Source organism: Alosa pseudoharengus, unplaced genomic scaffold (genome assembly GCF_046254945.1).
Source record: "Alosa pseudoharengus isolate Yale_2024_CS ecotype anadromous, Long Island Sound unplaced genomic scaffold, YU_APseudo_1.1 YU_APseudo_1.1_scf_14, whole genome shotgun sequence".
NCBI lineage: Eukaryota > Metazoa > Chordata > Actinopteri > Clupeiformes > Clupeidae > Alosa > Alosa pseudoharengus.
The window spans coordinates 26,394,287-26,407,363 of record NW_027468609.1 but is presented as its reverse complement, the minus strand read 5'-3'; the positions used below and the strand labels follow the sequence as shown (position 1 = coordinate 26,407,363).

The window sequence follows — 13,077 nt, the reverse complement described above, 5'->3', positions numbered from 1 at the left end:
ATATAATATATTATGCTTTCCGTGACCTACAATCACATTTGTTGCATAGTGATAAAGATCTTCCTCAGACAAACTCAACCAGTTGAAAAGTGATAATTTGCCAGTACTACTCAATATGTTATTCCTACAGGTATCCTGTTCCTCTGAGGTATATGGCAAAGCACATTTGTCATAAAAGAAAAATAATGTTTTTAAACACTGTTTGTACAGTGACATAGTAGTTTCCACACAACTGCTCTTATTATATCAAAATACACTGACACACTTGAGCCATTAAAAGAAAAAAAGGAAACAATTTAATGATGTTTCAAAAATGTTACCTCAATATCACAAAATAAAAAAAAATAAAAATATGCACACATAAAAACAGTGCAAAACTGCATTCGAATGATTTTTTTTTAGAGCGAACAACCCTTTGGTCAAATGTGACAAAAAGAACAGTATACGACACAAGCAATTTTTTTGTCACAGTGTGGTGAAAAATAACAGTCCATATAAAATTTATAAAAAATGTGTTACTCTTTCAGTATTTATTATGGATTAGTTAAGACTTGCTATCATAATTCAAGGCATTCATGAGGAAATAAATAGTTTTTTGGTGGTGCACACCTTGTAGACCAGTGAACAGCAAATATTACATTCAATTCCATATGAAATGAGCGACTGAAAACACTTCTATACAGTATCTGAGTAAAAATAAAAAATCAAAGTAACTGTTGCGTGAAAAAAAGAATGATGTGATTATAGTATTGTTCTGGCCACTACAGTAATGCTGAAGCCACCTGCTATATCAAGCATTAACCGTTGGACAGCTTCTCACATGTGGTCCTCCATGCCAAAGAGGTCAACCAGCGAGGGGTCTGCTGACTGGCTTGCCAAGCATGTCTTGGGGTCCGGAGTGCACTGCTGGAATTATTTCAGCATAGCTGACGCAGCTTCGCGTATACAACTGGCCGCTTTCTCAATCTCCTCTTTGGATTGCTCCACGGTCACGACCACCCGGATGCTGCAGGTCAGTGGAAAAATCAGATGTTTGTTTTAGAAGAGTTCACATTGTGGCAACGCACGTGGCTAATAACAATGCTGAGGTCTGCACATGTTAACACTGTGGGCAGACAGAGGGGGAGGGGAAAATAAACATCGACAAGATTTACCTTGGTGGAGGAAGAAACTTCTCTTCTTTGTCAAGATATCTTGCTTGTGTAAGAGCTATTCCTCTGTCCAAACACTGCAATACAGGACATTTTATAAATGTAGCGGCATAAAACTTTCCAACATTTGTCAAAGTTTTATAATATAACAATATAACTGCATTTATTATACATATACGTTGGGATGTTTCACCATTGTATTTGTGCATAGTGAAATAAAAGGTTTTGCGCTTCATATCTAACCGTAGTAATCTTACCTAATCTGATCTTGAATAAAGTGTATAGACTCATTCCCACTTACGTAATCAACGATGCTGCGGAGTGTCTTCACGTCGCTGTCTCTGGACCCGGTGCTCTTCTCCAGCTGCAGATGGAGGGCAGGAGCAAAGGACTCGCCAACAACCTTCAGCCCTGGAGTCCTGCAGCAGTCACACAAGACACACTCCAGTCACACCCATGCACAATCTTTTGGCTGATGCAAACACATCCATGCAGTGCAGTGAAGTGTATGTTTCATTAGTGTCTGCACCTGGTAATTAAAACCATGATCTTGCTCTATAGCTGAAAAACCCAAGTGCATAAATCTAACACAGCCTGTACTTAAATATACTGCCTATTAAAGACTTGAAGAGCATCAACTGTACCTCACATGTTGAGAAGACTCCAAACATACAGGGGCCTCCCCAAACACATGTATGAGAAGCATCCAGCAGACAAGTGCTTCAAACCTCTGTTTGCATATTTTGTTCCTTCTTCCCTGGGCTACAATCAGACCACAATACACAAAGCGGCCCTTTCTGGGAAAGTACCAGAAAACGCTGAGGGTTGTAGCGCCCACGCTAACCAATGCTTGTGTGTGGTGGAGTTCCTCTGCTAGTGCGCAAAAATACTCTGTACCCTAGCTGACTGGAAGCGTTAGGAGTTCCCACACATACCATTGAGAGGTCCCAAGCCTCATCCTGCTGGACTTGACTGATCTAGTAATGTAAAGTTACTGGTATTTAGCAGACATTTTTTCCCCAAGCAACACAAACTTGCAAGAGTGGATTTGGGATTCGAACCCAGGCCAACCGATTGTCAAGCCGCAACACAACCACTGCTCCATCATGCCTACCGGTATATTAAGTCCCCCCACAGCCTATTTTTAACTATAAATACCCTAATCTGGCTAATCACGAGCTAGGGGCTAATTGCAGTGCCTATCTTATAAACTGAGAATAACTTATCAGATAACTTCAAACATTATCGGAAGGGATAGACACCAAACATGGGAAGAGGGAGATCCCCAAGAGGACAACTGAGGGATACAATCTCCTGTATCTTCTCTCATAATGTTACAGCCAAACTGTGCAGCCAAGAAAAGAAGGGAGTCTCTGAGCATGATGTATGTGTGTAGTAGAAACAGGAAAAGCCCTTGTGTCAAGAGTGTAAATATCCTGACGAGGGGAGAGACAGAAGTGCGAAACTAGTCGGGGGGTTGTTGAATTTTCCACAACCCAAAAAAAAGAGGGGAGAGCAAATTCATAAATCAGCACAGGTTGTTGTGATGGCTGTCCGATACCTGCTAAACCGCAAGTATAGCATCACAGTGTCGGATTCCTCGGCTGCAGCGACCGAGAGGCCAAGACAGGCTGTCTATTTTATTTATCTATTTATTTTTTAATTCTTACTCTCTTTTCTGTAGCCAACAACGTAAATTTGCAAAAACTTAGATCCAGTGCTATATGGCCAAAACGCAACATTCTGTTGTCTTAAATTATGTGGTGCAAAACTGCTTCCATTAAATAACGTTACAGGAAATGTTTTGACTTCAAGAGCCTTTCCCTGTGTTTGTGCCAGACTGCTGGTTTCTTTCATGGGAAACAGCTCGGCAGACTCCAACTCACCCTTGCAGAGCCTTGTGGACGTGCTTGCATTTGTCCCCCAGGATGACGAAAATGTCTTCAACAGAGAGGAGAGAGAGAGAGACAAGAGACACAGACACACAAAGAGAGAGACAAATAAAACATTCGTACACACAGAAGGATACTCAACTTCCCCTCTGTTGAAATACCCTCTCCTCAGTCCCTGTTCAGTGCAAGAAGCAGCACAGAAGGCTACTCAACATCACTTCCCTTGAACCCCCCCCCCCCCCCCCCACTCCCCACTCCCCATACAGTGCAGTTAGTCCACACTGTGTGGGGCTCAGGGAGCGGAGGCCCGACGGGCGGAGGGTAATTAGTTTACCTTGGCCAGCAGGAGCCTGGCGCCCCCCTCACCAGGGCCTGCTGGGAGGTGGAGCAGGACAGTCGACCGCGACTCATCTCTCATCGTGAGACTGGCCATAAAGCCTAAACACCCATCCCCACCCCCCCCCCATACTGTATAACTTTGACATTACGTAAGTGCAGAACTATATGCCGTTCAGCCTCTTTCTGATGTATAGGAAAAATGGTCTGCAAGAAAAGTTCATTGTCTAAGGGCCGTAGGGCATTTTCTATACAAAGGACTGCATCTATCTAGTTTGGATTCAAGAATCTGTGTGAATGTGTGTGAGTTATACAGCCAAACAAAACAACACAAATCAGGTCAGAATTTACACACAACTCAGTGCCTAAGGGCCCGTCCACACGGAGACGCTTTTTAGGTTAAACGCAGAGGTTTTGCTTCGTCTTGGCCGAGCGTCCAAACGAATCCTGTAAACGCACTGCCCGAAACCGCACTTTTCTGAAACCTGATCCCAGAGTAGAGAAATCTGAAACCGTAGCCCGTTTGAATTCGTTTAGACAGCGAAACCGCACATCCTGCTTGCGTATCGATGATGTCATCGCCACACCTCAGCTGCCCTGGACTTGCACTTATAGTATTGCCTAACAATACTAGTTTTCATACATGACATTACCTAGGATTACACTCCGTAAGATAAATATCATAACTGGTACTGCGCAGCGCCGATATGACTTGGTGGACTGAACACTGTTTTTTCCCGGTGTTTTTTTAATGCATTCTAGCTACTGTCAGTGACGCGAGAGAACTTAAGTTATTAGGAAAGTGCGGTGTAAGTTTAGGCTACATGAATTTGTGCGTAGTGCCAGTTTCATTCATTTATTTTACATGTCTTACAACATATATACATGCATTCACAGTCGAGTGAAATCAGATATAAGCATACAAGCCCTTAGTCTGGATCATTTTCAAGGAGTTTGACCCATTCAAGTCAACAGAATACATCAAAAGCAGCCAGATCGTTCATAAGCTCAAAAGAGCTTCTATTGTTAAGATGTGTGAGTTTTGGATGTCTCTGTTAAATATGGACATGCTGTGTTGTACTTAAGTTTCAGTTAGTTTCTGTGTTGATGAACTGTTTGAGGCTTTGCCACAAAACTGTCCCACAGAAGAAATTAGTCATACATATTCCTGATACACATTCCAAAAACTTAATAACAAAGAATAATTTAAATCAGATGTTAAAGCACATCTGATCTCATGTAAATAACCTTTGACAAGTTAGACATTCTTAAAAAAAAAAAATTCAACTCATTCCTTTACAGACCCCGAGTACACAGCTCCACTGCCGGCCTGCTGTCTGGTCAGACTCCCATGCATCAGGCCCTCCACCCCAAGGTCAGGCGACAGAGCGTTCAGTTGGCCGACCAGCCAACCGGCCTCCATACAGGCCTCAGCATATGGTCTAAATCATAAACCTTACTGAAGCCAGGCCAGTTTAATTTAAAAGCACCCAAAAGAAGGAACGCTCTTGGTCATTTGGTTACGAAGAGAAAAAAGGGAAAACTAATTACATCCCTTTCTCTCCCATACACAGACACATCATATCCCAATCCAAGCAGACCTAGCAAAGGCTGTCTGTGCAGTACAAGATTACTGCATGTGTATGCATGCAGTTAGCAGTGACATAGAGAAAGCTGCCTAACTGATGAGGATAACAGAAGAGCAAAAGCAGAGGCTGAAACTGAATGCATGTGAATTATACCGCATGCATATTTGAGCGCTAAAACTGAATATATTTGTAATGCATTCAGCCATAACTTCCACAAGGCTGCTTATGCGATCAATATCTCTTGTGAATCTAGCAGGAAGGCAGATCAGTTCTGGGATGCATATGAATGTGGCGGTCACTTGGCACAACTCGTCGGCGGTCTCACCTGGATCTTCCTCCATGATGTTGAGGGCCTCGATAGCGGCGGCGGCCAGCATAGGGGGCAGGGAGGCGGAAAAACAGTAGCCCTGGCCAGACAGACGCTGAGGAGGAACGGAACACACACATGAGTGCAGGAGATCTGTGTTTACCGAGGTGATTTGTTCTGAGGGCTTCATCCACATGTGTATGGGAGCTGGGCAATTATGTCAAAAATATGATGCATAACCTGTTTACATTTTCAATATAGTGGTTGGCATACTATTCTGGCGCAACATGAGTGTCTGTATGTGTATGTGTGTGTGTGTGTGTATGTGTGCATGTGGATTTTTCTCTCCCCATCATTTCTAAAATGAACTAAGCCAGATGCTCAGCACAAACAACCTACGAGACCGTGTTTACAAAGAGATTTCTAGATGGTTTTCCTATAAGTGAAACATTCGTTAAATATTTCTACACAGTGGCTGACATGATCCAGAATGAGGCTGGCTCAGATCTGTCCCCGCAGTTAGCTTCTGTCAGGGACCTGTGTCTGTGTGTGTGTGTGTGTGTGTGTGTGTGTGTGTGTGTGTAATCACTTGTGTATGTGCTTGTGCGTGCACTGCTGCAACACGTTTCTTTTTTTCCCCACGCTTTCCTAGGCTATCCCTGGGTACAATTTGCCATTTTAGCCTGAATTTCAAAAGCCCATGTGTCTAACATTACCTCGGATATCATTCCATCATGTCAAGAATCTTCAAACAATGCGCACCAGTCTTTAAAATAATTGTCCGCGCCATTCCACTGCGCCCCAGCCACAGCAAATAACCTACAGCTGCACATCCCTGCAAACACTACATGTGTTGATATCCGATGAGCAACAGCACACATCTGAAATACATCCCCAGCATGCCTTGAACGTGGATCCGATTTGGAGTGTCGCGGGCTCATGTGTGGTGTTTTCCCATTTGTTCTCCACCCATTTTTATTAAAAGTATATTGAAAAAAGGAGGGAGGGACAGGGAATGGAGGTGTGAAAAAGAAAACAGATCTCAAGTCCAGGCGGTACCTGGTGGTCTATGACGAAGGATCTCCCACAGCAGAAGCCTCCGATAGATGCAACCGCGTTCTCCATATTAGCACTGATGAGGTCGATGTCATCAATCTGAAATGAGACACACAAAAACGTAAATTTTTTGTCTCCAAAAATTCCTCTGAAGACCTAGTTGTGGTATTTTTTTGTGGTAGGTCACATAATCCACCACATCAGACTGAAAGGAGATACTCAAAACTAAATTTTTTGTAACAGCAAATACTACACATCTGTGGAATTTATATACTGAAATCTATAATACTAACATACTGTATGCTATATTATACTCATTTATACTCATCAGTCAAGTATCTTCTCATTTTAATAGTAGTTGTGACACAATACTCACATTGACCCCAAAGTGTTCTGTGACCCCTCGGCCATGTTCTCCCAGGACGCCAAAGGACACGCTCTCCTCCAGGAAGATGCGCACCTTGTACTTGTACTTGAGCTTCACCTACAGAACAAGAGGACCAACGCATGAGGCGAGAGGAAGAGCAGTCTGCATCGTGCCTTACGTGGCTCTGTTATCTGTTAGGCATGTGTGGCCATTCTGGCGGCCAAAGCAGATGAAATATGGGAGTATTGTAATGGCTGCACTCGGGAATGGGAAGCAGTGTGTGTGTGTCTCCACTGAGCTACTAAATCACTGCTGTGCACTGACAATAAACTGAGGCAACGTGTGCAGGCAAGTGCAAATAAAGAGCGGATAATTCGCCAGTAAAAATAGAAATCTTATATGCATAATAAAAGTTGCATATAGGTTGAGAGTCAAGAACAGAGTAACATTTTGAGATGGTTTCTTCTGTCCCACTGATAAAGGATACGTGCCGTAATCTCTGCACAGGTCCATGATGCAACAGATTCACTAAGTTACATAGTAGGACAGCACAGCATTGTGGCCACCATGGGTTATTTACAGATCAGAGATCACAGCAGAGCTTGGAGCCTCCCTAATAAACATCAGGACGAAATCTTTCATGTCCTATAATTTACACACGCAAGTCACTGAAAGATGTAGCGCTTTCCCCAGAAACTATAGACCAAAATCATCCTTGCTGCATCTGTAGTGTACACACAATCAACTTAAGTCAGCATAAAGTATGTGTGTGTTTTGACTCTGTTTATACATGCGCTCTGTTCTCTTTAAACAGGACAGGCCGGCAGAGGGCTGGATAGTGTTTGCGCTGTGTCTCACCAGCTCTGGGAGGGGACACACGTCGGCTGTGTTCACGTACAGGCCCTCCACCACGATGAACCTCCTGGTGACTCGGGCCTTGCGGGGATTCTGGAACGCAAAACACATGAGATCTTTCACACGAGCCTCAGTAAGAGCAACATACACAAACACACACACACACTGAGGCTTGTAACATAAAGACCGTGATCAGGGTAGACTCTTGCTTTTGTCTCCCCTTCTCACTGGATAACGTACTGCAAAGCCAAATAATCCCAGGGTCAGCAGTGAGTTTAGGGGATATGGGTCAGACGTGCCCTGAGAATCCACTTTCTGCACGCCATGTCAGCAGGAATCAGGACTCTCACTCTCACTCTCACTCACACTCTCCGTCTCGCTTGCTCACTCACTCACTCACCCTCTGATCCTCCATTTCCTGTTCTTTCAGGAGGCGTTCCAGGTCCTCCATGTCGTTGTGTTTGAAGTACTTGATGAAACTGCGGGAGGCCTGGAGTCCCTTCTGGATGGAGAAACACGCCGCCTCATCGCTGTGTGCATATGGGTGTATGTATGTGTGCATATGTATGGTTGAGTGTATATGTGTGTGGGTGAGTGTGTATATATTAATGTGTGTGTGTGTATATATTAATATATATATGTGTGTGTGTGTATATATTAATATATATATGTGTGTGTGTGTGTGTGTGTGTGTGTGTGTGTGTGTGTGTGTGTGTGTGTGTGCATGTGTGCGTGTGTGTGTGTGTGTGTGTGAGAGTAAGATGTGTGTGTGCATGAGAGAGTATGTGAGTATGTGTGTGTGTGTGTGTGCGTGAGTGAGTATGTGTAAGTTGGGAGTTGGGAGGGGGGGATGAGAAATGAGTAGGCTTAGTAAGCACTCTCTCCAGGAGACAGAGGATTTCATCAGGTTCCGTCTTATTAATGATACTTGGTGCGTGCGGACTACGGAGGTGTCTGGGGAGGAGCAGCGGCTTACACAAAGATGATGTCACCTCTCTTGGAGTATGCCGGGATGGCGCTAGCTATAGTAGCGAAGCCGTACGAGTAGATAATGGCCTCCTCCGTCCTCATGAACTTGGCCAACCGCTCCTCAAGCTCCAGGTGGACATCTGCAAGTGTTGGCGTGCACACAAGCAAGCGCGCACACGCACACGCACACACACACTTAAATTCTAACATTATGAGGACCTGAACTTGGAGGCATTCCCAAAAACACATTTCTTTGCATTACACAACACCAGACATTCGATGTCCTTATTTAAAGGCTTAAAAAGATTTACCAAAAGTTCCATAAAATCCTCTTGGGCCACACGTTCCCACTCCATACTTTTTCAGCGAGGCCAGAGCCTTGTGCTGCAGGAACAACAAGACAGGGCCATCAGAGAGTTAGAACTCAAATGCAAAGTCACATCCCAAATACCCTCTGAAGTTTCATAAATGCATTAGCATAAGCAAAAACATTCAGAGCAGAAGGCCAGGGAAGTTGTAAATCCAACTGGACATGTCAAGGTAAGACGCTGTAGCCTGTACCCAAGGCTGCCTGTTCTAGGTGACCTGCTGAGGCTTTTATTTGTTCAGGAAAACATATGATCTGTAGCAGCATTGCAGCACACATCTGCAATTTTCCAATTTCCATCTTGCATAATTTAACCTCGCCTACCACCAGGGCTTCATGCACAGATATTGAAAACAAATGTTCTAAAATAACAACCAAGGAACTTGGACTGTGGTCTTATCATATAATGATGGTGAACATTACTGGTAATAGTTAAAAGGTTTTGCACAAGAGAAATAAAGAAAGCGGAAAAACTTGAGCAGTTGCTTATATGGTCTATGGTTTGTTATGGGAAAATGTCTGCTGAGTCTTTTGACTCTTACACTATATTCATCATTTCAGTATAGACCACATGCATGAGTATGCCAAATTTTTGTAACAAGCACAGATAAAGTAAGTATATATGCATGTTACTGATATGGTGTTTCTCCAGGATATGATGAGCGCAGTGACCTCACATTCATCTCTGCGACAAGAACGCATCCAAACCACAGTGGCCTCTACGAGGCTCCATTCCAGCAGCAACACATGAGAAACGACTGGCGACAGTATCAGTCTAAAAACACTGCTAGCAATTTACTTTTGTTAGGGCGTTTCCCACTATCTCACCAACAAACATCCCAAAACTGGCTTGGTCCTGCAGATAAAAAAAATTACATCAAGGAAAATAAGTTTGTATTCCAAAGTGCAATCAGAGAACGTGGTATCGACCAGGAGTCTGGAGAATAATGGAAAAAGCCACTCTGTTGCTCCGACCTCCCTATCTGAAAATAGCACCAACCTTGACTCGCTCATTGTCGAGCAGGCCCAAGAAGTTAAATGAGGCGAAGTTAATGCACTCCTTCCCATTTACGATGATGTTGTGGCTTGGAGGCCTGCAAAAGTAAAACACTGTCATTAGCCATAGAGCAAAACAGAGCCCACTTAATTTATTATTCCATGATCTTGCATGTAGACATCTAGCACACAAGTAGCACTGTAAATCAACAACTACAAGACATATAAAAGTACTCCTCGCTATACTGACCTCGCTATACACTAACGGTCAAAGGTTTGGGGTCACTTAGAAATGTCCATTCCACTCCATTATAGACAGAATACCAGCTGAGATCAGTTGCATTGTTATGTTTTTTTAATCGGGGCAGCAGTTTTCAGATTACATTATGTGCTTACATAATTGCAAAAGGGTTCTCCCATGTTTTCTCAGCTGGCCTTTTAAAATCATATCAGATTAGTAAAGAATGTGTAACAGAAACAGAATGTGCCTTTGGAACACTGGATGAATAGTTGCTAAAAATGGGCAATGTAGATATTGCATCAAAGATCAGACATTTCTTTCTGCAACAGTCGAGAACCCTTTTGCCATCATGTAAGCACATAATGTAATGCTGTCCTGAAAAACAATGCAATGGATCTCAGCTGGTACTCTGTCTATAATGGAGTGGAATGGAAATTTCTAAGTGACCCCAAACTTTTGACCGGTAGTGTGTATAACTTGGATGAATAGGCTACAGAGTTCATGTAAGAGGTACCCATATGCATTTAAGTATAAGTAAGTAAGTATAAGTATACTCTTTTCATCCCATGAGGGAAATTTGGTCTCTGCATTTATCCCAATCCGTGAATTAGTGAAACACACTCAGCACACAGTGAACACACAGTGAGGTGAAGCACACACTAATCCCGATGCAGTGAGCTACCTGCTACAGCAGCGCTCGGGGAGCAGTGAGGGGTTAGGTGCCTTGCTCAAGGGCACTTCAGCCGTTCCTACTGGTCAGGTTTACAAGTCCGAAGCGCTAACCAGTAGGCCACGGCTGCCCCCACATAGGTATTTTTAGGCTTACCCAGTAACTATGTCGTAATTGAGGGATGGGTGGTTCTTTGGTACCGGGGGAACAAGAGGCTCTGGTTGCCATTCTTCAATCAACTCTTCCTTCTCCTGTGGACATACACATTCATCGAACCATCCATCATAAAACAAACATAATCTTCTTTATCTCGGCTTTTTAAAGTGATTTTGTCGCAACCTGGTCGTGCAGCACTGTGTAATTTCTGCTGAAAAATTCTACACAAGTTTCTAATGTAGGCCTATACAATCTAAAAGTGTTTTGTGACATCCTGTGCATGCACAATGCACTTAGAGCATCAATATATGTTATACCTTATCTGTGAGGTCAGAACGCTCCTGTAGTTTGTAGGTTTTGGAGAAAAGGAGTCTGATTATCCACAATATGAGGATCCCCTCCAGAATCAGGTGATATGCAGGCGCCTAGTAAGAAAGAGAGTGGAAAGGTGAGACAAGATTTCAATGGAAACGTGCCTTAAATCCTTGTCAGCCTTTCCATTTTAACTGGAAAAGAAATTTATTTAAACACACAGCACTTTTATCCACAACTGATGTTTTACAAGTGCTCTATAAATAAACCTGACTTGACTGGACCTGACTACTTGTAAAAGCTTGGTTCTTTAGGCCCAAGTCTGGTTTAAACCAAACAGTAGCCTAAATACTGTGTAATTACATGTTTGAGGACAGTGAAATCACCTACTACAAACTCCACTGAAAAGTTGTGTGACTGCAGCAACAGTGCAGTTACTTTATGGCTTACTGCCACGCCTCACCTAAATCCACTGATGTAAGCTTGATAATGATAGGGTGGACTACGGTTGGTGAAGGGGCACGTTCCAAATAGAGCAACACACTTTCTAACTGGTATATTTTATCTTAGAAACAAACACTAATGATCCATAAAAGGATTTTAAATTAACAAGCTTACTTATCGGACAACTTACAAACCTAACATTGCAAACAAGTTAAACTAACAAGCTATTTTGATTGCTTGACAGTTTTAATTTATCTATCTGAAACCAGAAGAGACAGAGAGCCAAATCTGGATTAAGAAGAAGACATCAACAGGTAGGATAATGGCCAAATGGACATCACAGGTACAATTCCAATTATCAGGTGGCTTCTAGGTCTACAATGATCTGATGATTTTAGTGATATTATAACTGCCACGGTTTGTCATTCGTCTTGTGTATCCTGTCTGCATTGTTTATTGCTCTGTCTTGGGAGTTTGAGTTCATTTATTTTAAATGTTGGACATATATACATTTGTTCGCATTTCTTCACGTTAATCTACAGAGAACACTGACAATTTAATCTCTCCCCACTTCTCTCATCACTTCAACAGCTGATCTTGAAGCATCTCTGATGTCTTTACCAAACTTCAACCACAACCCTTTGCATAAAAAAACGCTACTTAACAGCTTACAGCTGAATATACAAATCAGTAACTCCGACAACGAAATATCTTCACAGTGACACATTTCAGTAGCCACCCTTCCTACTGATATAACGTTTACCACCCTTCCTAGTGAATTACTACATGCTATTCTAGCTAGCTTGCTGGCTACACTTCCTGGAGTATGGCACAAGTTCCGAACAGGATATCTGAAAGCCTCTCCATTCCTTTCGACGTGTATTATCGTCGGATGAATCTATGGTTTCAGTGTAACCGTGTGTGAAATATACAGCTATATTTATGAAGGCTGTCGGACTATTTTTGTCTACTTACCTCGTAGAAAGCTTGTACCATCTCCACTAGTACCCACTGTTGCCCGGACGCCATTTTCGTTGCCTGAATCACGTGACCTGCCCATAGGACCTGCCCACCAAACGTCATTGGCTTTCTAGGATCGTGCGCCCTCAACTGGTAAAGGCTAAAAGCATCACCGGGGGCTCTGGCACCATCCTGCATGTGCTTGCATGTGCTTGGTGTCAACTTTAGCCTTTCCTTGGCTTAAAGTTTATCTTTCCACTAACTATTGCTTTTTTTAACTTGACCAAATCCATTTGCATCTAGGTTTGGGGCCAAAATAGCCCGCTAAAACAGATTCAGAGATTTGGAATGTTTGAAAATACCATGGGATGTTTGGCTTCTTTTGGCAATCATATAGGCCTACATCAAA

General features: G+C 43.0%; 1 protein-coding gene across 1 annotated transcript in view; it reads right to left on the bottom strand.

The window, feature by feature from the left end:
* sptlc1 (serine palmitoyltransferase, long chain base subunit 1) overlaps positions 1–12,749 on the bottom strand; it is a 12,940-nt gene extending 191 nt beyond the window's left edge. The window contains exons 1-15 of the mRNA XM_076284382.1: positions 12,684–12,749; positions 11,270–11,377; positions 10,953–11,047; positions 9,890–9,983; positions 8,834–8,906; positions 8,530–8,662; positions 7,954–8,083; positions 7,557–7,646; positions 6,708–6,815; positions 6,335–6,430; positions 5,294–5,390; positions 3,038–3,092; positions 1,453–1,570; positions 1,155–1,228; positions 1–1,006 (exon numbers count right to left, since the gene is read on the bottom strand). The exon at positions 1–1,006 is cut by the window's left edge and continues 191 nt beyond it. Of these exons, the coding sequence (XP_076140497.1) occupies positions 913–1,006; positions 1,155–1,228; positions 1,453–1,570; positions 3,038–3,092; positions 5,294–5,390; positions 6,335–6,430; positions 6,708–6,815; positions 7,557–7,646; positions 7,954–8,083; positions 8,530–8,662; positions 8,834–8,906; positions 9,890–9,983; positions 10,953–11,047; positions 11,270–11,377; positions 12,684–12,737 (1,419 nt within the window). The 5' untranslated portion in view covers positions 12,738–12,749 and the 3' untranslated portion in view covers positions 1–912. The remainder of the gene's footprint in view (positions 1,007–1,154; positions 1,229–1,452; positions 1,571–3,037; positions 3,093–5,293; positions 5,391–6,334; positions 6,431–6,707; positions 6,816–7,556; positions 7,647–7,953; positions 8,084–8,529; positions 8,663–8,833; positions 8,907–9,889; positions 9,984–10,952; positions 11,048–11,269; positions 11,378–12,683) is intronic.
* Positions 12,750–13,077: the final 328 nt, after the last annotated feature.